The sequence below is a fragment of the Zalophus californianus genome, chromosome 13, assembly GCF_009762305.2.
Source record: "Zalophus californianus isolate mZalCal1 chromosome 13, mZalCal1.pri.v2, whole genome shotgun sequence".
NCBI lineage: Eukaryota > Metazoa > Chordata > Mammalia > Carnivora > Otariidae > Zalophus > Zalophus californianus.
This window is the reverse complement of record NC_045607.1, coordinates 17760747-17778494: the sequence shown is the minus strand read 5'-3', so window position 1 is coordinate 17778494 and position 17748 is coordinate 17760747. Positions and strand designations below refer to the sequence as shown.

At 42.7% G+C, this 17748-nt stretch overlaps 1 protein-coding gene across 7 annotated transcripts in view; it reads right to left on the bottom strand.

Moving 5' to 3' along the window:
• The window catches only part of ASTN2 (astrotactin 2), an 894395-nt gene that overhangs the window by 176615 nt on the left and 700032 nt on the right, over window positions 1–17748 (bottom strand). For 6 of the 7 annotated variants that reach the window (XM_027616418.2, XM_027616419.2, XM_027616420.2 and 3 more), the window contains one exon: window positions 4566–4831. In XM_027616418.2, the coding sequence (XP_027472219.2) occupies window positions 4566–4831 (266 nt within the window). Of the gene's footprint in view, window positions 1–4565; window positions 4832–5831; window positions 5852–17748 lie in introns of those variants that run through there. The other variant, XM_027616423.1, reaches the window with a different exon arrangement.

Genomic DNA, 17748 nt, shown 5'->3' with positions numbered 1-17748 from the left:
TTTAATCCCTCCATTCATGATCTGCCCTTTGGGGTTAACCAGTGACCTCTCTTAGGCAAAAACACAGATCTTACTCTAAAATGTCATGTTCCTAGCACTTTGGGCATCTGCAAAGTTAGCAAGTACTACTTAGAAGAGGAAGTACCAAAGGAATCGTAAAAAAAAAAGAAGGGTCAAGTTTAGATGAACATCATTTTTATCATTATCACAGAAACTATTTGTCCATTACATGCTATGTGCCAGGTACTATGCATTCATTATCTCATTTGATTTCCATAAAGACCTCATTTTACAGATGTGGGAACTGAGGCTCAGAGAAATCACTCAGCATCACACAGTGAACAGGAGATTGAAGCAAGATTCTAAGTAGAGCACAGAGCCTGAGCTACCTGCTTCCACTTAGACAAAGTCTTTCTTGTAGGAAGCTCAGAAAGAAATTCACTCAGCCTCTCTGCCTTCTCAGGCAGGAAAAGAAAAACCCAGAAAGGGAACAAGGACTTGCCCCAGCCTTGCTGTGTCCCAGCGTCAGAGCCCAGGCCAAGGTTCTTTTGTGTTTTATCCATGTGTCCTCTACCCTGGGCTGCAGAAGAAAGTGAAGAGATGGAGGAGCCATGGGAGAAGGAAGTGATGGGGCCTGGGGAGGAGGAGGTAGAAAACAAACAATGATTCCCAAGGAGAGTGGCTGCCTTCCCATCACACCAGCCTCACTCAGTGGCCATATTCCCCTCCTCCATTTCCACACCTGCAGTCGGCCTGTCCCACCCACTCCTACCTTAGCCTGGCTCCCCTGGAAAAGCCTAATGCACCACAGCCCTTAGGTTGTCATACACCTTTAAAAGGACCTACCATTGGGGTTTGGGGCCAGGGAGAAGAAACTGGAGCCTCAAGGAAGCCAGCTCATCAGGCAGCTCTAACGTTTCTGAGCAGGGATGACTAAGAGGTGGAGAACCTGAAGCTGAGAAGAAGCACCCCTGCCTGTCTACCTGCCCAAACTCTTCTCTGGCTCCCCACCGCTGGGGCCAACCTCCTCACCACCACAGCCTCTGCAGCTCTACCTGGCCTGGCCCTGCCGGTTGGTCCTCAGCACTGCCCATGGAGCTGCCCCTTAGTCTCGGCCCCTGTTACGTTGGTTCTCAGCTTTTCAGGGAAACGGGCCATGCCTGTTCATTCTTCAGACCTTTGCAGGAGTTGGGTCTTCAACCTTGCTTGTGCTTAGGCTCCTTCCCCTCCCCCAACCCCAGTCCTCCACATTCACTTTATGCACCTGACTCCCAAAAACTCAGTTTAAATGTCACTTCCTAAGGGAAACCTTCCCTAAAACCACAAGACGTCCTATCACATGCTTTCAACCCACTGGCCTGGTCTTCTCTTGGTACTCTGCAGTCTGTCTTGACTTGCATGATTGTTTCTTTAATACCTGTCTCATCCACAAGTCTGTAAACTCCATGAAGATAAAGACCGAGTCTACTCGTTGTACTCTTCACTTCTCAGTGAAGTGTCATATAGTAAGTACTCAAAAATACTGAATGAATGAATGAATGAATGAATGAGTGCTCCAAGAATTCCAGATCTCCTGTAAGGAGAACAGTGACATCTAGTGACTGCGTTCACACTGGAGCTTCTCTGATAACATCCCACCAACTGGCCTTGAAAACATCTCATTGGATTTCCGAAGAAGTGGATATTTTGATCATGCCGAGGAAGCTGGCATAGAATCCAGACATGGAGGAATTTGACTCCTACACAAGGAGGAAAAGAACCACCACTCCTCTTGTTACACATGTGCCAGGAACACATCACATAAGTCCTGTGACTTAGCTAGGATGGTGCCACATTACAGATGAGAGGAGCGTGGCCCAGAAAGGCAGCACTGGGCCAAGATTATGGAGCAGTAAATGAGGATTTTCACTTATCTCCCCCCCCCAGTCCTGGAGAGCTTGGCCCCATGCAGCTAACCACGCTGCTTTGCTCAGCCACACTCATACAACACTGGTCAGGCCATCTTTGGTATTCACTGGAAGCTTCAACAGCTTCCTCACAGGCCTCCCTCTTTCCACGCTTGCATTCTCACACTCAGCTCTCACCCTGAAGCTGGAGGGGTGGAGATACACATTTGACTTTTTGTTGTAGTTAGTGTGGGGACCTCTGATGCATAGAATTAGATTATCCATGAGGCTTGGCTCATGACTCAAGTTCCTTATTGCACCATGCATGGTTAGGCTTTATGTATTCATCTACTTTGTGTTCATTAATTAGCTAGTTTTAATACTTAAAAAAAAAAAAAACTTCCACAAATCCACCACCCAAAAATGCCAGGTAGGAACATGATACCTCCATGTAATGAGGGCTCCCTCATGCCATTGCCCCGCCTCCCTGACTCAAGATGGCCATCATCCTGAATCCTATGTTGACCATTTCCTTGATTCCCTTTCTAAATAGTTTACAGCATGGGGCCCTGGGTGGCTCAGTCGTTAAGCGTCTGCCTTTGGCTGGGGTCGTGATCCAGGGGTTCTGGGATTAAGCCCCACATCGGACCCCCTGCTCATCAGGAAGCCTATTTCTCCCTCTTCCATTCCCCCTGCTTGTGTTCCCTCTCTCACCGTCTCGCCCTCTGTCAAATAAATAAATAAATAAATAAATAAATAAATAGTTTACAGCACCTGTATTCATTCTAAAAATGTAGTGTATTTGGCGTGTATCTGTTTAATTTAAAACAGGGGAAAGGGTATCATGCTATATAAAATATATCTTTGGGACTCACATTCTTCATTTAATATTATGTTCATTCATCTCATATTAAGCGACACTATAGTTCATTCATTTTGCCTGTTGTAGAGTATTCCACTGTATGCATATACCATTGTACGCTTATTTAACTGCTCTCCTACCGACAGTCATCTGGGCTGTTTCCAGAGAGCTCCTTCTGCTGCACGAATCTAACCCTATTGAATCCTTCCTGCATATCCTAAGCATCTCACTCCCCTTCAGACAGGATCCAAATTTCATGAGCTACTTTATAATAACCTGTATGATCAGGCTCCTTCTGACCTTTCTGGCCTCGTCTATGCTTTTCTTCTATCTCTTGATCTTAGCCATGGGATGCCTTTCAGTCTTTGTACAGATCATGTTCTTTTCTGCTTCTGGTCATCTACCTGACACTCTCCCCACGTCCTTGCTCTCATCCCCTCTCTGTCCTCTATGAAGCCCTACCTGACCACTTACTAACCTCTAGCACTTAGTCCAACAGAATACTCTGGTAAGTGCATGATCCATAGCATCTTATTAGTATTGGTCAGGTATCTACCAGACTATCTTCTTTTGGGCCCAGGGCAATCTGGGAGTTGCTGCAGAGGGAAGACTGGGGACAAAGTAGAGATGCTTTACCCACCTTCCTTTCCCTAACTGAAGGAGTGGCATTGCTATTCTTGGCTTTATGGATTGGGGCTTCTGAAAGATTGCATTTAGAAAAAGTGTTCCATGAATACAATTTTGCAAACCAGTGAACAAATCATTTATATGGTCTCTTCAAGCCCAGGCATACTGTCATAGGAAATGAAAGATGCAGGAAGAGGAAAAAGAGGAGATATAATTTCACAATTAAGCACATAGGCTCTGAAGCAGACCAATTTTGAGCAAATCAATAAAATCTTCGAGGTTTCCTCACGTGTAAAGTGGGCATGACATTAGGATGAACCATATGGAATCACCATATTTTTTTAAAAAATTATTTATTTGAGAGAGAGAGAGAGAGAGAGAGAGCAAGTACGTGCACAGGGAGGGGCAGAGAGAAACTTTAGCAGACTCCTTGCTGAGCTCCGAGATCTATCTCATGACCCTGAGATTATGACCTGAGCTGAAACCAAGAGTTGAACGCTTAACCAACTGCCCCACCCAGGGGCCCCTGGGATTATCATTTTTATAAGTAAAAAATGATCAAATGTTGACAATTTCATTCGAGTCAAACCAATATTTATACGTAAATCAGATCTGCAGGGAAGATTAAATGAGATAATCCAAGTATAATATTGAGGCAGACACTGTTAGGTTTTCAAAAAGCCCATATATCTTCTTCCCCAGGCCATCAGATAGACCATATTTCCCGGTTTTTGTTTGCAGACATGTGTGCCCAATGTCTGCGTTCTACCCAGTGAAATGATATTCGTCACTTTCAGGCTTGGCCCACGAAACTTCTCACGTGTGATCCTCCATGTTCTTTCTTCTTCCACAGCAACTATGGAAGCCTCAGGTTGATGAGGGCACAAGACAGAATAAGCTGGGTCTCTGAACCACTTCTCAGAGTGAAGCCACTCATCAACAAAAACATTTATTTGGGACTCCACACAAACAAGAAATAAGTTCTCTTATATTAAGCCGTTGAGGTTAGAGGATTTATTGGTTATAGCAGCTATATATATGTCCTCAAAACATGGTAAGGAATCAATAAATGTCAGTCAACACCGTGATGATGCTGAAAGACAATCCCAACGGACAAAGGGCCCACAAGGGCGGGAGGCAGGAAGATTGGTACTTGGATGTGACTTAGTGGCTGTGTCAGGGGAACTCACCTCCTTGGTACCATTGTCTTGGATGAGGGTATAAAGTGGTACCACACGGCTGATTTCCAGCAGCACTGGTGTGGGGCTCAGCTGCTCCTTGCCTGGTCGGCGGCAAAGGTGGCAGGTAGACGGACAACGGCCTTTTTCCTCACAGCGGATCTCCACACCTGAGATGAGCTGGTCATCCGACAGCATTTGGGCCGTCAGCAGACCCGAGAGGTAGGTGATGAAGGGCATGGACTTGAGTTCCTTCTTGCTTCCCAGCTCTGTGGTCTCTAGAGAGAGAGAAAAAAATTCACTATTGTTCACAAGGTCAGACTCTTAAACCCATAGGGTCCAATGTGCTAAGGAGGTGGTATCCCATGGAAAAGAAAAAAGATGATAGAGTGGTTTGCTCATGATGCCTTGGAAAGAGCACTGGCCTGATGATGCAGATGTCAGAATGGTGTCTTGTTTTACTATTCATATTAAATAGCCCCTTACTTACTTTCTCTGGGCCTCACTTTTTCCATATTTAAAGTTGATGGGTTGGATAAGAGGATTTTCCAAGGGCCCTATAAGATGTAAATATTCAAAGGTATTTTTCCCAACAAGAAATTCCTGTCTACGGTCAATGTACACAAATTCTACCGTTTTTTTTGAAAACTTGCTCCAGTCCTATATTTTCCAAGAAGTTTCATGTAATGGGGGAAACACAAGCTGAAGTCAAGTCAATTTCCATGTGAATCCCAATTCTGCTTGATAATAGCAAGGTACTTTGGGAAGGTCTCTTAATATCCCAAGGCTTATGAGAATTAATTCTGTAAAGTGCAGTTATAATACTAACCAAAACAGTTATGAGTGGCAAATGAGACTGAAGGAGGTGGACCTGTCTGGAAAAGAAATGATTTCCCCTTTCTGTCTGTGCTCATCTGTTCCCTTGTTCAAACTTCTTTTTCTGCCCTCGTCACGTGCACACTGAGATCTAATTACCCATGCTCCATTCTGTGCTGTCTCCCCTGATCCATACAACTAGTATGTCCCACCTCTGTCTTTGTTCACCTGTCCTCCTCTCCCCCTCTGCCTCTTAAAATGTTTACCACCAATCAATGCTCCATTTCAATGTCACCCTCCTTAGGAAGTCTTCTCTCCTTGCTCTAGCCCTTCTTCTCTGAATAAGTATTTCTGTTTATAAGCCCTAATCTTGTTAAGCTCATATTTTTCATCCCATTTTCTGCTGACCTCTCCAACCATATGATCAGCTCTTGGAGATGGGACCATGTCTCCCACTCCTACCTCCAGCTCCCCGCCTCTGCTTCAGTGTTCAGTGCAGTGGTAGGGAGGTACTTGAGACTTAGTTGAAGAGGAAAATTACAGAACTCTGAACGGCTACAATGACATTCATGATCTAGTCTAGAGGTTCTAAAATCCTTCTGAGGAATTCTATGGATCCCAAGCAACATTTCAACAGATGGTTGCAGAGGGCAAGAGGGAAACTGGGTAGATGGAACTCTAAACCCACATCTCAGTTTCAAATAGAGCAGTTCCACTTTATCTCTTTTATAGACTGGCCTTCTACGTAAGACTTCATAAGAAGAGAATAGTCTATGGCTATATCAAAAAGCTTGAAAAAGCAAAGTGATTTGTACAACCCAGAGAGTTCCATTTACATCACAGACTATATAGACAGTGTTTTCAAACTTGTGCAATGCATAATCTGAGTGGCAAAACAGGGGGGCCCTGCAATAAGGGGCAGAACTTGGTCCAAATGACAGCTTCTTCCAAGCCTGGTAAAGTTAAGGCATGCTCCTGCCTCAGTGCAAACAGGGGCCCTGGGCCCCGAGGCCTGAGAGAAAAAAGTAGGGTTATCTCCTGCTCTAGCTCTCAGCTTGCAGTAACATGCAGCTGATCTGGAAATGGGCTTGCCAATTAGAAATACAAATAAATGCAGCCTTCATTCATTACTCTCTGGGCCCTCGGGCCTGGGATCTGGGCTCCACCTTTTCTGTCTGGCTGTCAGCAAATGCTTATGAGCATCAGATCAAAGGCTCTGAGGGAGGAAGACAAGGCAAATTCCAGCTAACCAATCCTTCAGAGGGATTAAAGAAGGGTAGTTACTAAGATAAACAAAACAAAGCTGAGAGGAAGGCATCTGAGCAGCTGGGCAGACAGAGACAGTCTTACATACAGACAAGTTGAAAGAAGATGATGATGACTTTTGGAAGGGCAGGCCAGAGGAACAGTTTTGGAGAAGGGTGACTTCAAACTTGGGAGAGAATAACCATTGAGGGGAGAAGGTCAGAGGGCAATCAGAGCTGCAAGGACATTAGGGGGGTAGTTAACTCACACTCTGATCCAGAGGTCAGTAAACTAAGTGGTACATGAGTCAAATTCAGCCCTCTGCCTTTTTTTGTAAATAAAGTTTTATTGGAACACAGACACCTTCATTCATTTATGTATTGTGTATGACTACAATGGCACAATTGAGTAGTTGCAACAAAGATGCTATGGCCCACAAAGCCTAAAATATTGACTATCTGATCCTTTACAGAGTAAGTTTGGGCACTTCTGCTCCAGTCCTAGGTTACAGCTGGGGAAACTGAGTCTCAGAAGGAGAATCTATCTTTGGTCACACAGGAATGTGGCAGTATAATGGATTAAAGTAAAAACATTGGAATCAATTAGGCCATCGATACACTTGAACTGTGAATCTCCAATGAGAAAAAATTGAGTGGGGCATCTTTTCTCCATAAAACATCTTTCAAAAACTATTGAAAAAGCATACCTTGGAAAATGCTAATCTGGTACAACCCTCCCATTTTAAACAAGGGGAAATTGTGTCCCAAAGAAAGACTTTCCAAGGTCAGATGGTGAGTTAGTGTTCCTTTCAGCATATGATCCCAGTCTCTTCTGTTAACCAATTTATCACTTAAACCACATTTTAATCTCATATTGTAAAATATAGATGGCCTTTCCCTCACAGCATCTTGCCATATACACATAATTTAATTGGGAACGAAAGCCGGTGCTGGGAGTAAAAATTCCCTTGATCAAACAAACATTCATAGCCACTGGGTTAAAGATAAAATTATCCATTTACAACAAAACAGGCTATAGATCTTTGCTGGTCTGTTTTGGTTTTTTTTCCAATAAATCTTTTTTTTTTTTTCCATCTATCAATCCAACAGGTGAGTTAAAAGCCCATAGTCTAGGCTGACAACTGCCTTGCAGTAGTGATATAGAATTCAGAGCTGAACTTAAGGGCTGGTTTTGCAAACGGAGGGCACTTGAGAGTCACCTGGTCTAACCCCATTGCTCAACAAATGAAGAACCTGAGACCTAAACAGAGAAAGAGATTTATATCTATCTTCCATGCACATTTATTAACAATGATCCTTTTTGTAAAGATTGTATCGTGCTTAAATTATAATCTGGATGAGAGTTACAACAGGGAAGACCATTAGCCATTCCATTAATTATTCCTCTGTAGACATTACAATTGCGAAAGCTAATTATTTCTGATCCAACCTCACTCTGTGGCTAAAGTCATCTTTAGTTCAAGTGCCAATTCTTCAGAAAAGCCTTCCCTGAACTCCAGCCCCATGCTACCAATCTATATAGGGCATCATATTAAAGATTTTCGTAGCATCCTGTTCTATCCATCACCTCTCAATGCTTCCAGACTGTAAACTCCATGAGGACAAAGACAGTATTAGTTTTGCTGATTCTCATATCCACTTCACATAGAATCTTTAGGCTTTCAGTAATAGTTTAGATAAATATTTGTTGGGTATACAGTTATAGACTTGTGATCACTGCACTATCTTATCAGAGCATTGATAAGTCTAAGAGCCAAGATTTGTGAATTTCAAGACTGACAATTAATTGATGGCTTGTAATCAAGGGACAACCTCTTTCCAAAGTAAAATTAGCTTTCTCAATTGGAAGGTTTACAGATGAATAGCTGATCAATTTGCCAGTTCTGGCCTCCTCTGGGTTTTCACATAGGCCCTTGCCATTGAGGGGATGGGAGAGTTCAGTTAAAACAGGCTGTCTTTAACAGGCAAGGATAAAGAGCATTTTTGAAGAGACTTATCCTCTGTTCACATTTCCCATCCCTCTGAACAATGCTTCCAAAATAGGATCATGTCTGGTTTTAAGCCCAATTCAGTTCCAATGACACTACAACCCATTCATTTGAGAACCTGCCAACTGAACTCTCTTTTTTCTCCTCCCAAATTCCTGCTGGGTATTATTTTGTTGCCACCAAAAAAAAAAAAAAAAAAAAAAAAAGCAGCAGCCTTAGTTGAAGTGACAACTCCTTGTTGGGAGGGCAGCCAGGGCTTTTCGGCAGGAGGTGATGGCACTGCTTGCCCTCATCCAGAAAACAAAACAAAGGCAGCAGACTAAGGACTCCTGGGAGAGCCAAAGCTGTGCGAATGTTTGTTCAATATTCGGCAACAGTGCAGGGCGCTGCCTCCCAAGTCAGACAGGCTTGCTTTGGCAATAGGCTTGCACTTGAAGCATTTAAAGGCTCCACAGGGACCAGAGGGGCTCAAATTAGAAACGTTAAGGGTGAGGGAAAGAGGGTGAGACTTTTATATCATAAAGAATGGCCTTTATTACAGCAATGGCCTCCCAGGAATTGCTGAAATGGGATCATTTCTTAGGCGGAGTCACTGTCTCCTGTTGGAGGAAAGCAATTGCTCCGAGGCCTGACTCAAGGACCCACACAAATAGCCTTAACAAAGAGAAAGGAGCCAGCTGAAAGGCCTTGTGCTCGTGCATTGTGCAATCCAAACTTCCCAGCCTAACAGTGAAGGTCCTGCATCGTCAGTGTGCCCTTCCTAAGTCATGGCACCACCCTGACTGAATGAATGAGTTCTTGTGAGGATCAAATAAGGTGCCTGGCAAAGGTTAAGCACTCAGTCCATGTTAGTTGCTGCCGTTGTTGCTGCTGTGGTTGTTATAATTATTAGCGCTACTGTTGTAACAGGATGTTACAATTGAAATTTCCACTGAGACACCAAGATAGAATAGAAATGAGATATCCCCAAACCAAGCCCCAATATGCAGAACTTACAAAGGAGGGGAATCCTAACTGGTTTCATAACTCCAGAAACCTCAGCCAGAACAAGGAAATAAAACAAGGTCAGAGAATAGGCAGGAGGGATTTAGGAGAGATTTGTTTGAGACAGGCTGTTAGCTCATGTTTAGAGTTTCCAGCGCCCCAGGTGAGACATGTAGAGCATGCTACTTTCTAATCCTGTTCTGTAAGAAGGAGCCTCAAGAGTGCCTCCCAGAGAACTTGCTGTGTGTTTCCCACAGCTGGGAAGATAGTGGACCAGGGTCTTATTCCACCTGCAAACACTCTAGTGGCCTGTGGCAGCAGAACAGGATGGGCTGCACAATGTGAAAAACGCTCGAGTCTTTCCCCTGTACCAGGTGTGAGCCACAAAGAGGGGCCTCGAACACTTCTAAGTCCTACCCAAGAGGAATTCTAACAAAGATTGAGGCCCCCCCCCAGTGAAAATCCCTATGAGGTAGGCCACCAGAGAAACATAGGTGGGGGCGGGGGGGGGGATCGGTAGCAGCCAGCCAGTGAGAAAATGCATTATCCCAGGCCTTCGGAAAAGCGTCTGAAAAAGCCCCCCAAGAGGAAGGGCTAGCTTTAAAAACTGTCAGGAGCAGAGAACAAAGAGACATACATAAGGGGACCACGGCAAGGATGACCTTCCTAATCCTTACCACTCCTCTGCTTTGACCATGCAGGGAGAAGAAAAGGAAATGTGAGGTAGAAAAACAGAATGGAGCCCAATCTTGCTCCAACCTCTTAATGCCCCCAACACTGGAGAGGGCAAGGAGACCTGATTTGTCAGCTTTAGAGATCTGATTAAATCCTAACTCCTGGCTGGAAACTGTGTTAGCAACTTAAAATGTCTATCACTGTCTATTCCATAATAGTGAAAACAGATTAGATGTACCCTGCTAAAATTGTCATCTAGGAGCTGAGGAAGATGATCACACTGAATACATTAAAAGGACTGTGGGAACCAACTCACATCTATACTTTTTAACATACATATATTCATTGTGATTACTCTCAATTTGTATTATCAACTGAACCATTTACATCAACATCATAGTGCTTATCACATTTTTAATTTTAGTTAATGTTCAATTAATATCTGTCTTCCCAACTAAACTTTGAGCTCCATTAAAGTGAGGACCATGGCTTATTTTAGTGATCATCTGCATCCCAGCAGAGAGTTCACTATCTGATGTAGTGTAGATTGTTTGCAGGTAAATACCTGAATAAAGGAATAGATAAACATGAGCCTGTTTCCCTTTAATCCCTTCCATTCCTGTAACACTTATGGGACTTCAAACTCACTATCTCGATTTATCACTATTGCCCCAAAGGCAGATGATGTTAACCTTACTTTATTGACGTATAAATGATAGCATGTAGCACTAATTCTCACTCTCGTACAATGAGTTGTCTCTGTTGCAAACACTTGGGCCTTCTCTGTTCCTGCCACTCCCAGACAACACCTCCAGGCTCCCCCACCCTTTCCAAGGGCTAAAGCATCTCAGGGGTAAAAGGCATTTTAAAGGTCACCTAGTCAGAAATCCCATCTAATGGGCGCCTGGGTGGCTCAGTTGGTTAAGCGACTGCCTTCGGCCCAGGTCATGATCCTGGAGTCCCGGGATCGAGTCCCGCATCGGACTCCCTGCTCAGCGGGGAGTCTGCTTCTCCCTCTGACCCTCTTCCCTCTCGTGCTGTCTATCTCTCATTCTCTCTCTCTCTCAAACAAATAAATAAAATCTTTAAAAAAAAAAAAAAAAAAAAGAAATCCCATCTAATGTTTCATTCACCACCAAATCATCCTCTAACTTCTTTTTTTTGAAACTTCTAATGTAAAATTCATTATGTTTTTAGGCCTCCAGTTCCATTATGGGACAGCTTCGTTAAATCTAGGCAGCTTCCCATCCAGAAACTGCATTTCTCCACCTAAGCATCAGACCCAGACTCGGAATTATGCACTTTATGGTATTTGACGCCCTATCTGAGGTACTCAAGCCTGCCCCCTACTTGCAGGTCATGCTAAGATTGATCAACTAAGTGGATGAACTCCTGATCCCAGGAAATGTGGGGCATTCTCAAGTGGCTTCTGATAACGTTTATGTGTCTCAGTATGGATAAACGTGTGTGTGTGGGTGCACGCGTGCACACACACGCAGGCATATGTAAGCAACAGAAGGGAAGGCAACAGTGAAGACACTAAAAAGAAGACAGGTCTACAAAACTGCCAAATTCTAGGATAACTGATCTCCTGATCCAACCTAATTCACAGCTTCTACCCAAAATACACAAGTAATAAGCCCCATTGCAGAGGGGCGGCTATAGCATGGTGACTTGCCTGGGTTTGAATTTCACTTCTCCCATTGCCAGGTGAGTGACCTTGGACAAGTCACTTAAATTCTCTGAGGCTCCATTTTTCTCATCTGTATAATGTTGATAATGTTAGTACCTAAATCTTGGAATATTTGGAGGATCAGTAAGATACAGAACCCAATGAGGAATTTACAAATTCTAGGGTGTCCAGAGCATCATCAGAATCATTTGTTCTACTCTATGACTAACTAATCTTCGACAAAGCAGGAAAGAATATCCAATGGGGAAGGATGGTCTCTTCAATAAATGGTGCTGGGAAAATTGGACAGCCACATGCAGAAGGAAACTGGACCATTTTCTTATACCATACACAAAGACAAACTCAAAACGGATGAAAGACCTAAATGTGAGACCAGAATTCATCAAATCCTAGAGGAGAACATAGGCAACAACCTCTTCAACCTCGGCCACAGCAACTTTTTGCTAGACACGTCTCCAAAGGCAAGGAGAAAAAAAAAAAAAGAGTACAAATGAACTATTGGGACTTCCTCAAGATAAAAAGCTTCTGCAGAGCAAAGGAAACAGTCCACAAAACTAAAAGGGAATCCATGGAATAGAAGAAGATATTCACAAATGACATATCAGATAAAGGGCTGGTATCCAAAATATATAAAGAACTTTTCAAACTCAACAATCCAAAAAACAAATAATCCAGTCAAGGAAGGGGCAGAAGACATGAACAGACATTTCTCCAAAGAAGACATACAAATAGCCAACAGACACATGAAAAATACTCAACATCACTGGACATCAGGGAAATACAGATCAAAATCACAATGAGATACCACCTCACACCAGTCAGAATGGCTAAAATTAACAAGACAGGAAACAACAAGGATGGGAGGCAAGCATGGCAAGGATGCGGAGAAAGGGGAACCCTCCTACACTGTTGGTGGGAACGCAAGCTGGTACAGCCACTCTGGAAAATAGTATGGAGGTTCCTCAAGACGTTAAAAATAGAGCTACCCTAGGACCCAACAGTTGCTCTACTAGGTATTTACCCCAAAGATACAAATGTAGGGATCCGAATGGGCACCTGCACCCCAATGTTTATAGCAGCAATGTCCACAATAGCCAAACTATGGAAGGAGCCCAGATGTCCATCACAGATGAATGGATAAAGAAGATGTGGTTCATATATACAATGGAATATTACTCAGCCATCAGAAAGGATGAATACTTACCATTTACATCGATGTGGATGGAACTGGAGGGTATTATGCTGAACAAAATAAGTCAATCAGAGAAAGACAATTATCATATGGTTTCACTCATATGCAGAATATAAGAAACAAGGCAGAGGACCTTAGGGGAAGGGAGGGAAAACAGAATGGGAAGTCATCAGAGAGGGAGAAAAACCATGAGAGACTCTTAACAACAGGAAACAAACTGAGGGTTGCAGAAAGGGAGGTGAGTGGGGGGATGGGGTAATTGGGTGATGGGCATTAAGGAGGGCACGTGATGTGATGAGCACTGGGTGTTATATGCAACTGATAATTTATTGAACACTACATCTGAAACTAATGATGCACTGTAAGTTGGCTAACCGAATTTAAATAAAAAAGAATTGTTTAATTCCAGCCCTTGGTCTTTGCCTCAGCATTATTCAATTTTTATGCAAGTCTGGATCTGTAAATCTTCCCTTGTTATCTGCTGGTGATTTAACCACACCGTTAGGAATTTCTCTTTAAAATACCCACTTCCTACCTAGTGGAACACAGTAGACAAAGACAGACAGTTCAGTAGACAAAGGTAGAACTGAACACTTAAGTCCAGAGCTACTGAGTTAAGACTACCTGATTTAGGATGCTTCGGGGCAAGTCACTACCTCTCCAACCTTGGTTTCCTCATTTGTAAAATGGGGACACTAATTCCTCATTGAACCGCTCTGAGTGTCAGATAAAAGATGCAGCCCTAGCTGGTTTACACCTATGATCTCATACAGTTCTTGCTATCATGCTACAAAGTAGGGATCACTGCCCCCTTTTATAGACGAGGAGACTGAGGCTCAGAGTGACATAGTATAACCTTACAAGTGATAGTATAACCTTTCCTATTCCAAGTGAAAGCAGTTAAATCTCTGAGGAAGCAGTTAAATATTTGGAAAGTCATACTCTGTGCATGGCAGGGAGAGGGACCCCTGGATACTGCCCAGTACCCCATAGTAGTGTCTAATGTCGTTTGTTTGTTTGCAAATTAGAATTCTTTAGATAGATTTTTTTTTTTAAGTACTAAAATATCCCCATGGCTCTGCTGTGTTATTTGTCCTAAAGAAAGTAAGGAGTAGAGTGAAGAAACTCAGTACAGCTCAGTGGACCCAGAAGTGGGCCTTCCCACAGACTAAGGTATACCCAGGCTCCCTCTCCCCCTTCCCAGACTTTTATCTTCTTGCTGTTAAGGGAATAGTCAGCATTGAAGCTTATCACTTATTCCTGTCTCTAGTGAGATAAGATGCACTGTGGCCAGTAATGGGATAACTGGAGGAAAAAAAAAAAAAAAAGACCATGTGTGATCTCCTGCTGCCCTCTAGTGCCTGCTTAAGATGATTGCTCTTGGGAAAAAATTTGTTCTTCTATGCCAAAGAATGATTACTGTGTGCAAAGCAACTTTCTAGTCTCTGAGGACAGCAGGTAGGACAGTAAAGGCTTGGCTATGATACAAGGAAGCTAGTATAATGACTATGGGGGTTATGAACAAGCATTTGCTTAGAAGGTCTATTCACAGTGCCAGGTTTGGAGCCAGGCACTGGTCGGGGGGCGGAGGGGTGATATTATGAACAATGATTTGTTCCAATCCTTGTGGTACCCAAGTGTAGAGATCTGATTGAGTGTATCAGCTAGGAAGGAAAAGCCAGAAGAGAAGGAGAGGGGAGAGACTGGAGATAAGACAGAGAGAAAAGATAATCAATGGAGCAGGATCCTATAGGAACTAGGAAGAAATGAACTCCCAGGTAACACTGGAAAAGGATGTGTCTGAATGTAAGACAAATCTAAGTGGGGATCTTATCATGAGACCAGGGCCTCTGGGTATAGCTATGCCAGTTGTGGACCGCACAACAGTGATGAGGCAAGGGGGTGAGGGGAGACTGAATCCAGCCTCACCCCGCTAGCCACGCCTGTGCCCACAGGATTGAATCCAAGTGGAAGAGCACTATTTCCTAATTTATACAAAAGCTAACTTATGGGCTAGCTAAGGCCCTGCATATAACCATGGACAAGCTATCAGAGCCTCTGATCTATTATGTGCAAAGTGAGGCTAGTATCACTGATACTAATACAAAGTTCTTACAATTTGAGATAATATATGCCCATGCCACCCAAAAAAGTTCAGTTCTTACTGGAATTATAAAAACCTAGTTTTATTTTTTATTTTATTTTGTTAGAGAGAGAGAATGAGAGAGACTGTGAGACAGAGAGAGAGAGAAGTGGCAGGGGGAGGAGCAGAGGGAGAGAGAGAACCCCAAGCAGAGTCCAAGCCCAGTGTGGAGCTGGACACGGGGCTCGATCTCACAACCCTGATACCATGACCTGAGTCAAAATCAAGAGTCAGACACTTAACCAACTCAGCTACCCAGGAGCCCCAACCTAGTTTTATTCTTTAAGATGTGGTGGGATAAGTCCTTGAAAAAGGGAAAAGGTAGAAAGGAAATTCACATTTCCTGAGCTTCTATTCTTCTTTGTCAAGCACAAGACATTATGAATCTCACTGGCTCCTCATAACAGTGCTTTGGACTAGAAGTATTACAGTTTTTACAACCATAATTTACAAGTGAGAAAACAGAGGTTCTGAGAGGTGACAGACTGCAGTCAAAGTCCATTAGGTATTTAGGATGACTCCAAAGCCCGTTTTCTGTCCAAGGGAGCATAGAAGCATCATTAATGGGAGGCCTGCCTTCATCTACTGGGATCCCATTCTCCCTCTTTCTTAAAAACTCTGCTCAGAATTTATCCCCTCAAGGAAGTATTCCAAGATTAGTTCTTCCTCAATTCCTTTCTCCTCCTTCAAGTAGCTTCTTAGGCTAGGGGTGAAGAATGAAATGCTCAGAAGGAATCATTCCAGGACAGGGCTTAGGGAATTCGAGCTCTCTGGGATGGCAATAATCTGCTTCAGAGGGAGACTCCCAGATCATCCTGCTTGGGCATGATCTTGACACGGCAGAGCAAGCCAACAAGGCATGCCAGGCTGCCCTGGGGCCGGTGGGAGGTTGCCAAATTTGAACATCAAGGAGTGTATGACCCTGGTGTGGTCAAGTGGAATCTTTGGTGTGAAGGGCCATCAGAAAACAAACTTCCACTCTCTGGCCACTTCCTAGGATGCTTCAGTCTTGTTGTCGTACTTCTAACTCTTTATTTCCACTGAAATCTTAATACTCAGGTTAAAAGACCATCTTTAAACATACTGACAGGCAATGCTTTTGGAGAACAGATTCAAGGTGAGTTACTTCTCCCATTAGCATCCCTCCTCCCTGTAACTGTGCTGCTAGGGCTAGGGAGAGGGACCAATGAGCGCACCCATCAAAAACATAAAACAAAATACCAACAAAGGGCTAAGACCCATTAGGGACTCCCTGTCTTATGCTGAGGACATCAGTAAAATTAATATTAATAATAGCTGATTTTACGGGGGCATATTCCAGGTCAGATGTTCTGCTATTTGCTTTGCATATGTTGTGTCCTGTGGTCTGTACCAATCCTAACAACAGTGAGAGGTGGATTTCCTTACCATTATTTATTTATTCATTCATTCATGCATGCTTGCATGCATTTATTTTAAGTAGCCCAATACAGGGCTTGAACTCACAACTCTGAGATCTGAACTTAAGACCTGAGCTGAGATCAAGAGTCCAATGCTTAACACAGGCACCCTCCTTACCACTTTTTAAAGGTGAAGAAATGGAAGCTCACAGAGGTGAAATCAGGGGTTGGAGTGAACTGGACTTCAAGCCATTCTGATCTGTTTTACTTCCAAGCACTTTTCCACTATCTTAAGCTGCATCCAATCTGCTAGACTACTGGTGATTCACGGCTGGACAGTTATAAATTCTGAAAATTTAAAGTGCAATTTCTGTTACTTCTGCCCATTACAGCATACTGATTAGCAATAAAAACCTTAGAATAAGAATCTATGGACAATCAATAGGTAATTGATTGAAAAACTATGGTGCATCTACACAGTGGAGTCTATGTACTTAAAAAGGAATTAGGACAATCTTTATATGTAATATAGAATAATCACAAATACATTTCATTAGATGGAAAAAGCAAAGTGCAGAGCAGTGTTTATAGTGCTTTCTTTTGTACAAGAAAGAAATATAAATATATACACATATTATACAGGTAGATTTTTATAGAATACATATATATCATCTATATACAAATTAGACAGATATAATTTTTCACTAAGCAACAAGGAAACAATTAACCAAAACTTAAAAAAAAAAAAAGGTTAACCACAGAGGGAGGAACAAGATAGGGTCAAGGAGACAAAGATAGAAGCCAAAGTTTTTTGAGTGAATCTTTTTTATAAGTTTTAGTTTGGACTCACATAAAACTATTATATAATTTTTTAAATCAAAAAAGATAAAAACAATCTGAAATTATATGCAAACTGAAAAAAAAACTAGTTATATATCAATATGTTGGCATAACCACACAGAGAAAATAATTATTTTAAGTGGCTTTACAATGAAATATTTTGATTGTAGATGTTTACTGAGAAATATTTCAAAGGAAGAAAATGATCTGCAAATAAATC